Source organism: Mauremys reevesii, linkage group 11 (assembly GCF_016161935.1).
Source record: "Mauremys reevesii isolate NIE-2019 linkage group 11, ASM1616193v1, whole genome shotgun sequence".
NCBI classification, from domain to species: Eukaryota; Metazoa; Chordata; order Testudines; family Geoemydidae; genus Mauremys; species Mauremys reevesii.
The window spans coordinates 33,846,409-33,864,533 of NC_052633.1; the positions used below are offsets into that span (position 1 = coordinate 33,846,409).

The 18,125-nt window shown below is 39.6% G+C and overlaps 1 protein-coding gene across 9 annotated transcripts in view; it reads left to right on the forward strand.

The window, feature by feature from the left end:
* The window catches only part of ZNF385B (zinc finger protein 385B), a 302,602-nt gene that overhangs the window by 209,805 nt on the left and 74,672 nt on the right, over positions 1-18,125 (forward strand). For all 9 annotated transcript variants that reach the window (XM_039494459.1, XM_039494458.1, XM_039494457.1 and 6 more), the window contains one exon: positions 1,563-1,705. In XM_039494459.1, coding sequence (XP_039350393.1) covers positions 1,563-1,705 — 143 coding nt within the window. The remainder of the gene's footprint in view (positions 1-1,562; positions 1,706-18,125) is intronic.

The window sequence follows — 18,125 nt, forward strand, 5'->3', positions numbered from 1 at the left end:
TGCAGGGGCTGTGCAGCAAAGGTGATGAGTTGGGCAGTTTCAGGGGGAAAAGGGTGGGTTTGGGCAGACACTGGATTGGCAGCGCTGAGGAGTAATGATGGGTAGGGACTTGGAAAGCCTTGGAAGGTCAGTGCATTGTTTGTATTAAATGTTTAATTTACAGTATCTAGAAGTCACTTGGCACATGAATTGAAGAATATTTTGCAACCCCAAATAGCAGAATGTAAATCCAGTTATTACAGATTTGCATTTGGAGCTCCAGAAATAACATTTTTAAAGTAAGGTATATAATGAAAAAAAAGTCTAATCTGGGATGTGAATGCCCTCTGTTTCAGAAGAAGAGCAAGGGAAGGGAGCAGGGGGAGAAAGAGACATCTTTGGTGAATGAAGCTCCCTGGCAAATATACAGAATTCCCGCTGGAAAATCCAGCCAGAGATTAGGCTGAGAGTTGCCTTCTCCTGCCCTCAGGAGAGGGTGAGGAGAAGGGAAGTGTACAGCCAGGGAACCAGCAAAATGTGGCTTTGCTGTGAACAATCCTGCGAAGAGGGAGAGCATGACTCTCTACAGATAACTGACAAGCAATTTCTTTGTGGCTATTGGGACACCTGTGCCATTAGATGGACAAATCTCCTACACTTGCTGCTGGTGCAAACCCCTTTGCTCCCCTCCCCCTGTGAGATGAGGGAGTCAGGAGCTGTGCAGAAAGAAAGGATATAGGCCTGCTTTTGTATTAAATATTAATCTGTTCAGTTTTAGGCAGTCATCAATTAGGAAAGATTCCACCTGTTTGAGGCCACATTTTCGTTGTGCGTATTTATAACAAAGGTTCCCATTGACTGAATATTTGGAAAGCCTTAGTTTGGAAAGAAAGATGTAGGGTTAAATTAAGAAAATATTGTTGAAGGGTGATGTTGAGGCAAAGTAGGAAATTTGGTTTATATTTATGCTGTATGGTTATTTAGTATAAACATATGTTGTGGGCTTACTACTTATTTCTTGATTTCTTACATTTTTAATCAGTAGGCCTTTTTTTAGATTAAAAAAAATCTTTGAGTCATTCTTGTGCAGCATTAAGCACATTACAGATGCCATTATAAGGGAGAAAAATGAATGCACAACACATGTTAAAATACCTCTGTATCCCAGCTTGCATAAATGTCCACTCTCACTGATCTCATAGGCAACCCTGAATTGCAAAAGCATCCGTTTGTAATAGGTGCCAGCCCTGCCTTTCTGGCTCATCAGAATTTCTGAGCCTTAGAAGTGTTTTTATTCTGCCTGTCCAATGTGATTTATGCACCATATGTCTCCTCTTCAGAATCTGAGCAACTATGGGCATGGGGAAGTGTTCTGCCTCATCTAGACTGGGAAGAAGTAGGCATGTTTTAATTGTATTAACTCCTACTGAACCACTTTATCAAATGTGTGTCATGTTTATTTCTTACAGGTTGTTAGCCAGAGGTGATATTTCTCTACCTTTACAGAGTGTATGTGCATAAAGAAAGGGCATTTTTGTCTAAGAGGGAATGATGAATTCCTATTTTTGGTTTGTTCTTGGCAGGCAGTACATGCCATACTACTACACTTCCTGCCCTTGTGCGCACACCGACTCTGATGATGCAGCCTTCACTGGATATCAAGCCCTTTATGTCCTTTCCTGTGGACAGTAGTTCTGCTGTTGGACTCTTCCCGAATTTTAACACAGTAAGTAAATTTGTGTTGATGTTATTAGCCCCCTCCTCAGTCTATGCTTTCTCTGCAGATTCTAATAATCAGTACATGAAGCTTGTCTTACAACACTGTGTGTTAGTTACATCAAACGTTAGATAACCCTTTTCAACCCTTATGATAGCTAATTTCTGACATATGGAACAGTGACAGAATGAAATTCAGTATTCATTTGTATATACCTTCCCTTTTAGCCCATCCTGTTGCATGGTTCCTGATTCACGGTTACTGTCGAGGTTCCAACAAATACAAACTACTTACTTTTGGGGATGTGGTTGGCATGTAAAAAGAACAACACAATGTACAGTTAGCAAGCAATAGCGGTCTGGTGTGAGCCGTGTGTGCATGTGAACATGCACGCATATATTATGAAATAGAAAGACTAAAGACGATTTTCAAAAAAAATAGATCATTTTCATATTAAAGATAATAGGCAAGCCTTCAGCTGATACAAATCAGCCTAAAACCATTGTAACCAATGGAGTTACTCAGACTTTTGCTAATTGAATATCTGGCCTATCACTAAATGAAGAGAAGTGAAACTGAAATTGATGTTTAATCAGCCAAGATGAAAAACAATTTCTCATTAACTCATGTTTACTTTTGATTCATTTTCTGTTTACTGTGTTTTTCTTCTGAAGAATTGCACCTCTATTTTTGCAATGCATTTTCAGTAAAATGACGGCAACGTGCAGTTAAATCATTGACAAAGCTGCTGCCCAATTTTTTTGAGTAAAAATAATTGTTTTCCAGTCTAATCTTTATTTTTAATTGCTCTTTCTTCCTTAGTTGCCCCATAATAGATTCTAAATATTATTAAAATCTCTATTGTTAATATCCTTTACAGTTCATTAAATTATTCCCATATGCTTATTGCATACAACTTAAAATTAATATTTTGTATGTTTGCTGAGCTTGTTTTTTTTCCATGTTCAGATAATTCCTCAGGGAATCAGTCTGTAAATAACAAGTTAATAGCAACAGAAGGAGAATGGTTCAGGTCATTGTGTGAATAAATTCTGTCCAGGCAGTAAATGTAGTTTGTTCATACATAAGGATTACATGTTGTCACTGTAGTCAGAAAAAAATTGCATTATCAGCACCACCAGACAGTGCTTATTTGAACCACTGCCAAATGTTTCCTTTTGCAAACTTATCTTCTGTATGACGTGAAAACAGCAAGAGGATTTTTCCTCATGACTTGTAAATATATTCTGCAGAGAGGTCTTGTGTTGTGGTACATAGTGCTGGAGGGTGATTATGGAGTAGTATCCCAGCAACTTCTTTCAAAGACCATTATAAGACATTTTGAATATTAATGTATTCATTGGAAAATACACACAAGATGTATGTGTGCATATGCAAAAAAGCATTCCAGATGTGCTTAAGGTGTGAGGGAGCTGGAACCAAAAATGGTACTGCAAATGAGGGCATACCATTCTCCAATACACAATCATTGTGATATGTTCTGTTCTAAGGTACTTAAGCATCTTATTTGTTTTTCTTTGTTTAATGCTGCTGTACGTTAGTCAGACTCTTTAACTGAACTTTTTCTCTGAGGAACCTGCAAATGTCAAGCCTATCAGTATGCATTATTTGTTACCGTTATTATTGACCGTTTAAATTGCAGTAGTATCTGGCGGCCAGTCTGACTGGACATGTTGACTGTTTTTGCCTACACGTATTTCTTTACACTTACCCAAGCTAACTTCCATCTGCCTCGTCCCCGATCCAGTGTTTAAACCCACCTGGAGCCACTCACAATTCTGTGGTATTTAGTATCCAAAAGAGCAGCAAACTTCAGCTACTTGCTGTCTACTTTCTCCCTTGAAATCATTGATAACTATATTAAACAGCACTGGTACGTGTCACAGACACACCACGTTTTAACCTCCATTCTCTGAGAAGCAGTAGTTTACTTTTACTCCCTTTTTAATTCACAAGAATTTGCCCCTTCCGCCCCCATTATTTATTTTCCTTAATAGCCTTTTATGATGGGCTTTGTCATTTGCTAATGAGCACAATCATCCCTGACTGTCTTGTATTCATTCTTAATAACTAAACATATGCACTGAAAATATATATTTTACATCATGATAATATGAGTGATGGCTTTAGGACCAAACCCTGTGGTTTTTCTCTGTCATTGTAAGCCTGAGCAAACGGTGTGTAGGGCAGGGTGGGAGAGAGGGTGTATGTGAAATCTGATCGCTTAAACGTTGCAAAATTTAGGTAGACAAAAGGGAACCCAAATGAATACATAATGTATGTAAGATCTAGGTCACCTATGTCTGGGCCTGAAGGAAGCCATACAATTAAAAGGGCTTTGCATCATCTTCCCAAGTGCCAATAGCACATCATGGATTAACAGTATGCATTAGATATTGTAGGACCCTGTGAGTTTCCAGGCCTAGAAACCTACAGATTTCACCCATGAGAGTAATTAAAAGAAATTTAGGCCCTGATCTCATAATGAATTAGCATTAACCATTGTGAAGTCCAATTAACTTCGATGGGCTAGATACAAAGGCTGGATCAGAGCCTTCATTTATGTCTCCATACCTTTTTGAGGTTTGGAAAAGAACTCCTGAAAATGAAACATCATGGAATATAATTGTCTCTGTTTGTATTGAACTGTCAGCTCGCTAAATGTTTTCTAAAACTCGACATAGGTGGAGACGATTTCTGGCTTGTTAATTGTAATGACTCAACAAGAAAAGAGCTTCTGCTTTACATTGGATGATGCAGCAAGTATCAGGGCAAGAAAATACAAGGATGATAAATGGTAGTAAATGGAAAATGTCTTAAAAGGAACATCCCTGAGACAGCACGTTCTTTCCTGAAGAGCATGGTATTTCCAGAAGAATTCTCTCCTTTATTTATGGAAGTATATATAAAACTAGGTTAGACTCTTTTGTAAATAGTTAATCTTGACAGTTTTTAATACTGAAAACATCTGTGATACTACAGATGTAACGTAAGTATTCTCACTTCATTTGCTAAAATATGCTGTTTTCTGATTAGTTGTTTCTCTGCCTGCATGGGTTATTTTTAAGTGTAATATACATTTTCTGCACTGATTTGATTTTGTGTGTGTGTTTATTTTCCTGACTGAATTGATTGTGTGGCTCAGTAAGAAGCTTTAGAATATGTGGTGGCTCTGGATTTTAATTACGTGTATATTCAGCCTACCATTGGCCTTATATTTAAAATGTAATTTAAATCAAATTGCTGCCTCCCTGTGTGGGTGCAGTAAATGGGGGACAAAAATGAACGGATCTCCCTCCCATGGTATTTATTTAAGGAGGAGCTTTAGTTTGGTTGCTGCTGTTCAGGGTGCTAAGGGGGAAGCCAATGCAGACAGCACTAACAAGGCCAGAAAATATGTGTCAGAGTAGGCGTGGCCCTGCCAGGAACTGGACCTTGATTGCAGAGTACCCCTTTAACAGAAGTGTAGCAACTGTCACCTCAAGTGCGCTTCCCCAATCAGCCTTCAGATATTGTTTGCCCTCCTACTGAATAGAAATAATGACTTCGCTGAGCAAAGGTCTTTTACTGATCTTCCCTGTCCTACACAGCTCTAACTCATCCACAGCAGAATCCTATATGTACAACTTGTGCTGGATCCTCAGCTGGTGTAAATTGACACATGGATCTGAGGATCTAGCCCTTTCTATGTAAGATATGGCATTTTATGAGTTGTATACCCAATTTACAGGTAACATACTGTACAAAAATGTGCTTATTAATCTGAGTTCATTTTTAGCCTGCAAAAAATTGTATGTTTAGAAATTATTAAAACCTTCGAAAATTGGTTAAGTAATTGATTCTAGACAAGTATATTTTTAGACATCTATTGTTAAAACAATAGGTTAGCTCACCCATCACCTACAAGCATGTCAGCTGAAGTTATCTCTGAAGGAAATGTATTGTTACATAAAAAAACAAAACTAAGATAAAAACATTAAGGTTGCAAAGACAAGCACTCAAAAGTTAGGAAATGTCATAAGTAAGGATGCCTGTGCAACCTTAATTTGGCCCCTTATGCATATGCATTATAATACAGTCTTTAATTATATAATCACTGCCTCATTCACCACACAACTTCTAGCTCCTGCAACAAATAAGGCAAGGAGCCTACAGACAACAGCCTCTTTCAGCACCCAGCTATGATTAATTGCCTGATCACCATCCATTCTGTGTACTGAATGAGGCTGTGGTCTTGCAGAAAAAATAGTTTGTGATCAGGTAGCAAAAAGTATAGCACAGTGCATATGCACAACGTTATAACTAGCTGGGAAATAGAATTATTTAGAATAGAAATATTCATACAATAAAATTCTGTTCTTGGAAATTGTAATTTTACCACAAAAATTATGATTTTGCAGAAAGTGAATTTTCAGTCAGAGTTTTCAACCAGCTCTAGTGACAAGCAACTGAAAATAGGATCTTTTATTAGAAAGTGTTGAGTAGCCTACCTTGTTGCTAGCTGTGCCGTCTACAATGAGAGGTGTATGTTTTCCAAAAGACAAGAAGATTTCTACTGTCTCCTCAAAAGAGTGGATTTTGGAAGAGAGCAGCATTCCATGATGTAAATTTCTTCAAAGTAATACAAGCGAACTGTCATTCTGTTACTGTGTAAAAGCAATATCAAACAGTTTCTGAGTATCATAATAGAAAATAATCAGCAATTCATATGCTTTCCTTCCGAGTTTGCCTTGGCCTCGGGGATAATCAAGCATTATAATCTCAGTGGCAGCTTTCATATTAGTGAAATATTCCACATCTAACTAGATCCTGATGGATTTCTAAATGCCAACTCGCACCTTCACATTTTGGAAAACTGGGAGGGTACCGTGGTCTAGTTATTGCTGCAGTGCCTATTCCTCTTCAAGCAGGGCACATAGGCTGATTCTGTACTCATATATGGGTCCCCTCTCACAAACTGGACAGAGGCATCCAGAGCTGTCAGTCCAGATGAGCCAGATTGGTGGGAGGGAATAGCTGCCTGATAACTTACTGTCAGAAGCCACTGCCTCTGCTCTAGTCCTGGGCAGGCAGCTCAGAGCCACTCACTCCAGACATGTCATGGAGTCACCAGGCCGATGCTCTGGAACTGATCTGTATGAAGCCAGTCAGGACTCTGGTGCAGCATGCCTCCTCTCTCTGAGCATGCAGTCTCTAGGGCAAGAAGCTTACACAGCTTCGGCCTTCCTGGATCTGACCTTGGAGCATTCAGCATCCGTTTTCACACCGTGCGCTTCCTGCAATGAGTCTGCCTGGGCAGGGCTCCTGGGGAAGCAAACAGTCCTGCAACTCAACTCCGCAGTCAGACGTGACTTTCAGCCAGTGTGTGAAACAGAAGGTTTATTAGTTGACAGGAACACAAGGTAGAACAGAACTTGTTAGCATAGAAATCAGTGACTTTCAGCCAAGTCCATCTTGGGGGAACCCTGGCCCACACACCCTGGAGTCCCCCACAGCAGACTAAACTTGACCCTGCTGCCTCGACTCCGACATGCCCATTGCTCCTCCTCCAGTCTTTGGGTCGCTTTTCTGGGCAAAGTGTCACCTGGCTGCATCCCCCTCCTGGTACTCAGGTTACGAAGGGCACCATCCAGAGTTAACATGCAGGCGGCTGGACTGTGCCCAGAGAGGGCTGATGAAGACCAGGGGAGCTAAGAAGGAGCTCCTGGCTAGCTGTGGGGCTGAGCAAAGACTGAGCCCAGAGCCTAGCCAGACCAAGTGAGGGTACCAGGATGGACCCTGCTGGTCTGGTTAAAGGCTGAGCCCATTTAGGGCTGCTGAAAAGGACACACACAACTGAGGATACCATGGTGGATCCCTGTTGGACTGTTACAGGAGAGCAGTTTCTCTAGGGAGGAAGCCTTGGCAGGAATGTAAAGACTGTATACCCTGGAAGGGGTTTGTTTGTTTGTTCCACCTGCGGACAGCTCCGGTCACTGAAGACCTGCCGAAGAAACCATTGGGGCACTCGCAAGAGGCAAGTGCCACCCTGTTCCAACCAAGAACTAAGAAATAGCAGGCTTACACCTGACCAGAACGGGGGGTGCTCTGGTGAGGCAGGTGCTGCCCCATTCCAAAGCAGAGAGATTGCAGGCTCACATCAACCAGGAGGTGGCGCTCGTGAGGCAGGTGCTGACCCTGTTACAGTCACACACAAATTGCAGCTGGTAAGGAGAAGCTTCTACTTTTCTATTGAGACTTTTGTCCTTATTGTCTCAATTCATGTTCAAGACATATTCTTTCTTTAAGTTTCAGGTTAGATCTGATTAATCATGAAGAAATCCTTCATTGATTCCCTTCCACACTTTACTTTTACCAGAAGTTCTTCAAAGGATATTGGTTAATGTGTTTTGCTGATCAAAAGACTATTGATTTTTAAGTCAAGAAAACACATTGCTCCCTTAGTTGATTACAAGGAGTGGATGACAGTTATCAACTGGTATGCCAATGGCAGACTCAGCCCTGGTCTGCCTTTCATCTTTATATTTGGGATTTTGCAACATGGCTATAATAAAAATGTGCTCTAGTCAGCATATTGTTTCTAGGGCTGTCAATTAATCACAGTTAACTCACGCAATTAACTCAAAAAATTAATTATGAATAATTGCATTTATAGCAATAGAATACCAATTAAAATGTATTACATATTTTTGGATGTTTTTCTACATTTTCAATATTGATTTCAATTACAACACAGAATACAAAGTGCACAGTGCTCACTTTATATTATTATTTTTTATTACAAATATACACACTGTAAAAATGATAAAAGAAATAGTATTTTTCAATTAAGCTCATACAAGTACTGAAGTGCAATCTTTTTATCATGAAAGTGCAACTTACAAATGCAGATTTTTTTTGGTTACATAACTACTCAAAAACAAAACAGTGTAAAACTTTAGAGCCTGCAAGTCCACTCAGTCCTACTTCTTATTTTGCCAATCGCTAAGACAAACAAGTTTGTTTACATTGACGAGATACTGCTGTCTGTTTCTTATTTACAATGTCACCTGAAAGTGAGAACAGGCATTCACATGGAACTTTTGTAGCCAGCATTGCAAGGTATTTACATGCCAGATATGCTAAACACTCATGTGCCTCTTCATGCTTTGGGCACCATTCCAGAGGACATGCTTCCATGCTGATGATGCTCATTAAAAAATAATGCATCAATTAAATTTGTGACTGTACTCCTTGTGGAGAGAATTGTATGTCTCCTGTTCTGTTTTACCCACATTCTGCATATATTTCATGTTGTAGCAGTCTCAGATGATGACCCAGCACGTACTCGTTTTAAGAACACTTTCACTGCAGATTTGACAAAACGCAAAGAAGGTAGCCATGTGAGATTTCTAAAAATAGCTACAGCACTCAACCCAAGGTTTAAGAATCTGAAGTGCCATCCAAAATCTGAGAGGGACGAGGTGTGGAGCATGCTTTTAGAAGTCTTAAAAGAGCAACACTCTGATGCAGAAACTACAGAACCCAAACCACCAAAAAAGAAAATCAATCTTCTGCTGGTGGCATCTGACTCAGATGATGAAAATGAACATGCGTCAGTCTGCACTGCTTTGGATCATTATCAAGCAAAACCCACCATCAGCATGGAAGCATGTCCTCTGGAATGGTGGTTGTAGGATGAAGGGACATATAAATCTTTAGCACATCTGGCCCGTAAATATCTTGCAATGCCAGTTACAACAGTGCCATGCGAATGCCTGTTCTCACTTTCAGGTGACATTGTAAACAAGAAGCAAGCAGCATTATCTCCTGCAAATTGTAACTAACCTTGTTTGTCTGAGTGATTGGCTGACTAAGAAGTAAGACTGAGTGGACTTGTAGGCAATAAAGTGGCGAGAAGGGCAGCCAGCACATCACTCGGCCCGCGCCACTTCCTGCAGCCCCCATTGGCCTGAAGCGGCAAACCACGGCCAGTTGGAGCCGCGATCAGCCGAAACTGTGGAGGCAGCAGGTAAACAAACCAGCCCGGACCGCCAGGGGCTTTCCCTGAATAAGTGGTGGCTCGACTTTGAGAAGCACTGCACTACAGTACTTGTATGAGGAGAATTGAAAAATACAATTTTTTAGTTTTTACAGTGCCAATATTTGTAATAAAATATAAATATAAAGTGAGTACTGTACACTTCATATTCTGTATTGTTATTGGAATTAACATTTTAAAATGTAGCAAACATCTGAAAATATTTAAAATAAATGGTATTCTATTGTTTAACAGTGCGATTAATCACAATTAATTTTTTTAATCACTTGACAGCCCTACTTGTTTCCTCTCTCTAGCTATTGTATTTTATATGTATATGGAAAGTGCCAGTGTTAGAACTGGCCAGTAAAGATTAGGCTTCTCATGTCTTTTTTGTTCCCCACATACTTGGCCCAGCCCAAGTTCCCTTTGTACGGCTCAGCATCACAAAGGGGACTTACAGCTGCCTTTGTGGGGATGCTGGGAATTTCCATATCATCCAGAGATGGCATAAAGTCTGTACTTCCCACACCCTCTATCCTTCATAGCATGAGCATTCTGGGGGTGAGAGGGGATTCCTCCAGTTAGCACAATTTAGAGCAGCCCTCTTCTAGGGAAAGGGATTGTTCAATCCCCAGCCAGTTTCAAGTTCAGGGGAGATGAAAAGGGGGCTTAGAGTCACATTTGCTTCCCCTCACATCAGCATTTTTTCATATAGATTTTCTTGTCTCATTCTAACAGACCCACTGTAACCAGAATAACCCTGCTTTCAGTGTATGTTAAACATTTAATATAAAGAGACACATTTTGAGTAAGGATTTGACTTCTTGCACGTCTTAGAAACAGTAACATGATTTCATTCTCCCTCCACTCCCCCCCCACCCGATTTGGAGACAAAAATAGGTATGTTTTTTCCAAATGAGAATCAGATATTGAGTAACTGCATCATTAATAATAAATAAGTTACATAACCTCTTCGTCAGAGGCTCATAAAGTGCTTTAAACACTTTAAATAGCCTTCTCAACATCTCTGTGAGGTTGTAAATACTACAACCATCACTGTATGGATGAGTAATACAAAGCATAGAGTTTAAGTGACTTGCCTAAGGTTAAATGGTGAGTCAGTACAGCCCCTAGTAGATCCCAGATTTCCATATTCCCAAACTTATGCTCACTATTTGAGCTTCCTCCCTTGAATTTCTGACTTGTCTTTACTAGTTTGCATTTCACAGTCCTATATATTTTCCATACAGACACTAATGTAATAGTGGTGTACGCTGGCTGAGCTAAAAGAGAAACTGTTAACTTAATACTCTCAAGCTGGATTCCATTTCCAATAAAAAGGAAACCTTCAGTCTCAAATTCACCAATTTCTCTCTCTCTGAAATCTCTTTTGTCAGTGTACTTATCCTAAAGTGTCTTCAGCATCTTTTAGGTTGTTTAAATCGGCTTCAAACCAGCAGTCTTATCTGAAGTGTAACATTTCCTGTCATAAGGGGAACCTGTCTTGTAAACAGTTCAGGATGGTATCCTGAATACCATCCTCCAGTTAAGGATCAGTTGTCAGTGACATTATAAACCCAGGTTTTTTTTTAGAGAACAGTGCTCCCTTCCTGAGAATACCCTGCATAGGGGTCTGGGCCCTCTGTCAGTACTTTTCCTGTAGAGTGTCCTTCTGATTCTTAATAGTTTGAGCCAGGATCTTTGTAAAGAACAGATAAGGGGTTTACTCTATTATAGTTTTTAAAATTATCCTCTTCATTACTTTCTATTTTTTACAGCACCAGCAGTATGTGTGCAGAGCAGATTATTTCCAGGGGCTCAGTTTCGCACACTGAAAGCACCAAACAAGAAATTATTTTTAGCCTTTATTAAACACATACAAAAATAATGAAGGGGGGGGGCAGAGAGAACAGTCAAAACCCCCAACATAGTAATTTAAAAAAAATCCCATAAATGTGCATTTTTCTGAGTTTCTGAATCTGTCTCTGTAGAGTTTTTTAAAGGCCTAATCCCTTGCTTGAATGTTTCTTAACTCTTGTTGCTGGAGGGAGCGGGAAGGAGATCTAGTTTTAGATGAAAGTTTTTTATTAAAGTCTGAACTTGTTTATTTTTCAGACAAAACAAGACAGACACACACACGAAGGGAGAAAAGAAAAAGAATAGCAAAAGATCAGAAAATGTAACTTTTGTGTCTGATTGTTGTTCAATTCTTGAAAGACCACAGGTAGAGAAAGTGGTGCACTACTCAACTAACCACTCCTTCGGTAGGGAATTTGACATCCCTTGCTCTGAAAACCTTTTTCTTGGCTGATTTCTGAGATGCAAAGTTTTACTGACGTCCGGCTGTTGGGCCTTACGCTTAGGCTGCCAAACTGGGTAGCAGAGCATTGCAAGATTATATTTGTCTGAGTCAGACTCTTATTAGAAGGAGAGAGAGAGAGAGAGAGGTAGGAGTGAGGTGGAAATTAACACATGAGATGGAGAATAGTAGGCATCTTAGAATAACATCTCAAGAGGTTTTCAAGGCACCCCATAGAGATGGCGATCTCATCTGGTTATTTTCTCTTTGTATGATCTGTTCATAACATCTTTCAGGGTCAGGTAAAGGAAGATCTAACAGTGTGAATGATAGTAAATCCCTAGGTCTCAGCACAGGGTGGCAGAGAAGAATTAGTGACCATGATGGTGATGGAGAACATTAGTTCCCAGTGCAATGCTGTTGACAAAAGGGTTAACGCAATCCTTGGATGAAGATACAGGGGCATATTGATTAGGACCAGGAAAATATTACAGTATTGGTTAAACTGCTACTGGGATACTGTCTAGTTCTGGTGTCCACACTTCACAAAAGATGATGGAAAAACTGGAGAAGTATTAGAGAAAAGCTACAAAATGATCTGAGGTCTGGAAAAGATGCCTTATCATGAGACACTTAAGCAGCTTAATCTATTTAGCCTAACAAAGAGAGGGTTAAGAAGTGATGCGATTACAATCTATAAGTACCTACGCATGGAGAAGGTGTCATACTCAGGCTGCCCTTCTAATCTAAGAGAGACAGTTTCACTAGCTAGAAATTGAAGTAGGAAAACTTCATACTAACAATAAGACTCAACTTTTAAATTGTGAGGGTAATTAGTCATTGGAATGGTTTCCCGAGGGAGGTGGTAAATTCATCATCACTTGGAACTTTTAAATGGAGATTGGATGTCTTTCTGAAAAAACAATGCTCTGGCTAACCACAAGTTATGGGATTTCATAGTAGGGAAGGGTAGCTCTCCACTGGGTGTGGGTCAAAGGCTTGTGCTACTCAGGAAGTCAGACAAAATGATCATAGTGGTCCCTTCTGGCCTTAAAATCCATGAACCCATACATTACTGAAGAGTTTGCTTACAGTAACCTCCATTGCTGCACCCTGTGGATTTAAGCAGGTAGAAGGAAAATCTGGTGGAGTAGAAACAGTTTTTGTCTTGCTCCATCCAAGCCTGCTGGTTTCCCATCAATCCACCAAAAAGGGGTTTTCGTAGGAAAACATGCTACAGAGGCAGTACTCCCCACTTCTGTGGGCACAGCCTCCCCTCTCCATAAAGGCAAAGGGAAGGAAGGGGAGCCTACATGTTACAGTCAAGAGACAGAAAATCAATGCCAAAATACTCAGCCTAGTACTCATGGCTGCTAATAAAAATAATGCAGAATTCAAAACAAATTATAAAAGCCTCATTTACACTGCCGGAAGGGAGAAGGTAAAGAATTGAAATTACTAATCTAGCCTCAGTTAACATTACTGTGTAACATTTGGGGCACAGACACTCCCAGCTTTGGGAACACTGCAGGACAGTAACAAACCAGGGACTGTTAGGATGGAGCAGAAACCTGAACTCTGAATTTTCTCTGTCTGGGCACTGCACATAATTTTAACATAGTTTTTGGTGTATTTCTGTACTGTCTGGCACATCAGCGAATGGGGAATAATGAATTACTACATGTTTTTTAAATTTGTCATTTTATTAGACTATTTTGGGCTCAGTTTCACTGATAGAGCCCAGTTTACAATCCCCAGGCACACGTGTTGTTCCACACCTGGAACTTGCTGGCACAGTTCACAAAGTGATCAGTGCTGATTTGGGGCAAATGCTATGGGGTTCACAGACAGAGTTCAGAGTTTCTCCCATCATGGGAACCACTGAGGGGTGAGGAAGACATACATTGATATTGATAAAACCATCCCTTAGCTCTGATTTCTACCTCAGGCACTTCTGCCCCTGTCAGGGCAAGGGTTGCAAACTGCACCCTACCTGTGCTCACACAGGAAAAGCGATGCCAGTACTGAAAAACAATAATGATGGCAGAGAGAAATCTCCCAATGAAATCCTGGCTCCACTGAAATCAATGGGAGTTTTGCCATTGACTTCAGTGAAACTAGGGTTTCACCCTCTGTGCTGATATTATGTGTAATTAAGGAATCAAAGCACATAATAGCTATATAAAGGTGATGGTGTTAGGAGCACCCCTCAATGCGGTGACAAGATTATCACAGATTACCACAACTAGGAGTTACTATTCTTTCTTTTAGAATTAGCCATTCTCATGTTCTTGGAGTCAACTGCTAGGGATTTTGAAGAAGCTGTCTCTTGCCTCAAATCCCCACCAGAGGGTGTGTGTGTGTGTGTGTGTGTGTGTGTGTGACTTTTCCAACCCCAAAACATTTTACAATACACCAGCAGAGCATACTACAGCAGCGAACATTGACGGTTTTCAAAATTAAAAAAAAAGAGTGTCGTCAGGGCTGACTCCGGGGTGTAAAGTGAGCAAGAAAAAAATATAATACACTATTCAGTTGAATCTTAAATTACACTTGGCTTTGACCCAGTGACAAGGGTTATAGCAACATTTCTCTAAGTGTGTGTGTGTTATATACTGTGTATTGTGACAAATGTAGTAGTAGTAGAGAATTGTAAATGATTCTTGCTGAAGTGCATAATTTATCATTGAGCAGAGGACTGGGATGGAATAGTATTTATTTACCTAATATTTTAATTTTTTTCACATTCAACTTTTTCTACTGTCAATCTGTGATTTTTACAGTGTGCATTTTAAATGTGTGCTCTGTTTTGAATAAATGTGTCTGTCTTCATAACTCTTATCAGTCATTAAAATATGTAGCGTACTGGAGAGAGAGATGGTGTTAATGACAGAATCTGAATTAAGCTCCAATATATAGTGGTTCTTCATAATGGCAGCATGCCCACCTCTCCTGAGGAGGTTTAAAGTTGAAATGCAGAATGAAATCATGTTGGCATCAAGCCTAGTGCGCTAGAGAGAAGTTGAAAAATAGACTGGATCTCACCCTATGGGTTTGCTTGTTACTGGTTGCCGAACTATTTATTTTAAATAATAAAAGAAAAAAATGGAAGAGTTGTCTAATGGATTTGTATAAATATCAGCATTTAAAATGTTAACCCTTGCCATACTGATGGTAATTATGTGTGTGAAACTTTGTCTCCGACAAAGTGGGTATTCACCCACGAAAGCTCATGCTCCAGTACGTCTGTTAGTCTATAAGGTGCCACAGGACTCTTTGCTGCTTTTACAGATCCAGACTAACACGGCTACCCCTCTGATACTTGACACTTTGTCTCCGTTCACAAATGGAAAAATTGCAAGATTGCATTTATAAAGCAGTAGAGCTGATTGTGCTAGCAAATCAATTATTAGTTTCTCTAGCTGTAGATTTTTTTAAAGGATTTTAGGAGATCAGGATGGGAGAAAAGGCACCTTGATTGGTGACTCCCAGATTTTGAACACATACTGAGTCAGAAGTTATACCAATTTAAACTTTTATACCCGCTTATCAACATATAGTTTACAACCAGTTTCCTTGCACACAATTTCAAAATGTCGCTCAGGGTCTCTCTCACAATTTGTAGCAACTCCAAGGAGTGTTTAAAAACCAGATGGCAATTTTGAATTGAATGGAGAGCCTATGGAGTTGTTAGAGTATGAATTGCAGTATTTCTGATGTGGGAGAAGACAGGCATCAGATGGAGGCAGAAGAGTCAGGACTTGTAGAGGCATCAATGTGGAAATTGTAATCATTGTGGTGAGAGGAGAAAAGGGTTGGGTGAAAATTTCATCAGTTTGGAGTAGTGGCAGCAGAATACATGGATGCCTTACAGAGGTATGGATATAAATGATGGGAGGAAAAGGAGAGTTCTTAGGCCAGACCTGTGCCAGAGTTAGTCAGTGGAGAAAAATGGCAGCCACATCTCTAGGTTAATATACACCCAGAGCTGGATGACTGCCAAATTTGTTTTATTACCAATACCTCTCTAGTAATAGGCAAAAATCAAAAGTTTCTTTTCAGAGAGGCATCCAGATACTTATCCAAGCTTCAGAACTACAAATCGCCAGAGAGTTTAAATCCATAAGAACAGGTAGATTTGTAATGTGGCAAGAATAGCTAATCTTGTAGTATTTGGTAGTTTAGCTGAAGCAAAAGGTTTGGAAACACCTAGCTTTCTTGGAACAAAAGTGGGTCACATCTTGGCAGGCTCTTCACCTTTGAGGTAAGTAAACAGGGTTCTGTGTGAATATTGCGCAAAAAGTTCTCTTTGCTATATATGAATAACAAAGATCCTGATATATTTTATAATAGTAGGGTTTGTTTTGGTGTTATGGGCCAAACATTTCCTTTCCTCCTTCTGACTCTTCTGTAATTTACCATAACGTTTTTGTTGCTTCCCTCCACCCCAGAAATGACTGCATTTCTGACAGCTATCCATGTACTTTGTGAAGCACCTTGGGAGCCTTTGAAATGAAAGGAGTTATATAAATGTAAGATAAATATCAGGAGGATATTCCTGATTCTGGTCCCGGCTGAAATCAGGAAGTGTAGAGGGGAAAAAAATGAGCGACCAGTGTTGCAATCCCCTGAAATCTAATAATCTATGCTCTCAAGAGGTAGTCACGGTGATTTCATTGCAACTAATAGCGTGAGTAAGGATTACTCAGGTTAATATGGGTTTGCAGTATGGGTTTAAGCTTTTGGCATTATTTCTGCTTAGTTTTATTTAACTCAACTGGTTTTCCCTTTATTTCATATATGTATTTGCAATAAGAGAATGAAATAGAAAAGGTTTTTAATCTTCAATATCATTACCACCCACCTTCAGTGCAAATGTATTAACTCTTTACTATGCCTGTAGCTCATATTATAGTCAAAATAATAAGCATCCAGATGCTAGATTGTACTCAAAACGACATGTATCTAATTTTATTTGGTGATCCCAGATCAGTTTACCCCACAGCATTAACCTTCTGGCAGACAGATACTATGTTACTATTCAAACATGCTGTAATCCAGCCTAGTTTCTGACATATTTAAAACCTATTAATTGTTAATGTTGCACCTTCTTGAATTCTAATCATGACCAGACTGCATTCAGTTCTTCTCTTTGGGAAAGATCATCAACTACTCCCTTGGGAATCTTGAGCTGTAGCTTCTGGAGGCTGGGTGCTCTGTATTGTTCATGAGAGTTTGTCCTTGTGCTGCTGTGTCTGTTTGAATTTGAGACTTTATGTATAGTCTATGTTGTCGTTTCTAAACTGCTAATTGCCTAATATTAACGCTGTGGATTATTATCTGGAGTACATAGGAGAATCGCTGCTGGTTTTACTTTTTTTTAGTAGTTCTGCAGATAAGTGTTTTCTTCGCTGTTCCTTTTTACTGATCTCAGACACTTCAGATGGGTTGAGGTACTTTTCATCACTAAACTATTCTGTTCTAGATTAGCAAGTCTAACTGAAAAAGCAAAACATACGTTGTGCTAAAATACTACTGCATTAGGTACAAACATTTAAATGTCAGTTACATCCCAACAAATTTGATACAGGTGCAAATTCTAAATATGATCTCATATATGTTTCTGCTAGATTAATATTATACAATGTATGATCAAAAAGTTTGCAAGCAGAAGTTCCATAACCTGTACTTTAGATCAGCATTCTGCTACATTGTGCTTATTTTGTAGAGTGATAGAATAAGGGGTAGAGTTCAGAAATAGAAATTGTTTTACTAATTTTTATTTAATTTGCTTAATGTATTTAATTTTACTTAATTTCTAGTTTTGGAGTTATTCTTAAGCATTGTCACTGTATTCTGGAAACACTAGGAGGTTATTCCATTCTAATCATTTTGATACAGTCCCACATGACATTGTCGTAACCAAACTAGGGAAATGTTGTCTAGATGAAATTTCTTAAGGTGGGTATGCAGCTAGTTGAAAGAACATACTCAGAGTAGCTAGCAATTGTTTGCTGTCAAACTGGGAAGGGCATATCAAGTGGGGTCTCCAGGGGTCAGTCCAGAGTCTACCACCATTCAAGGGC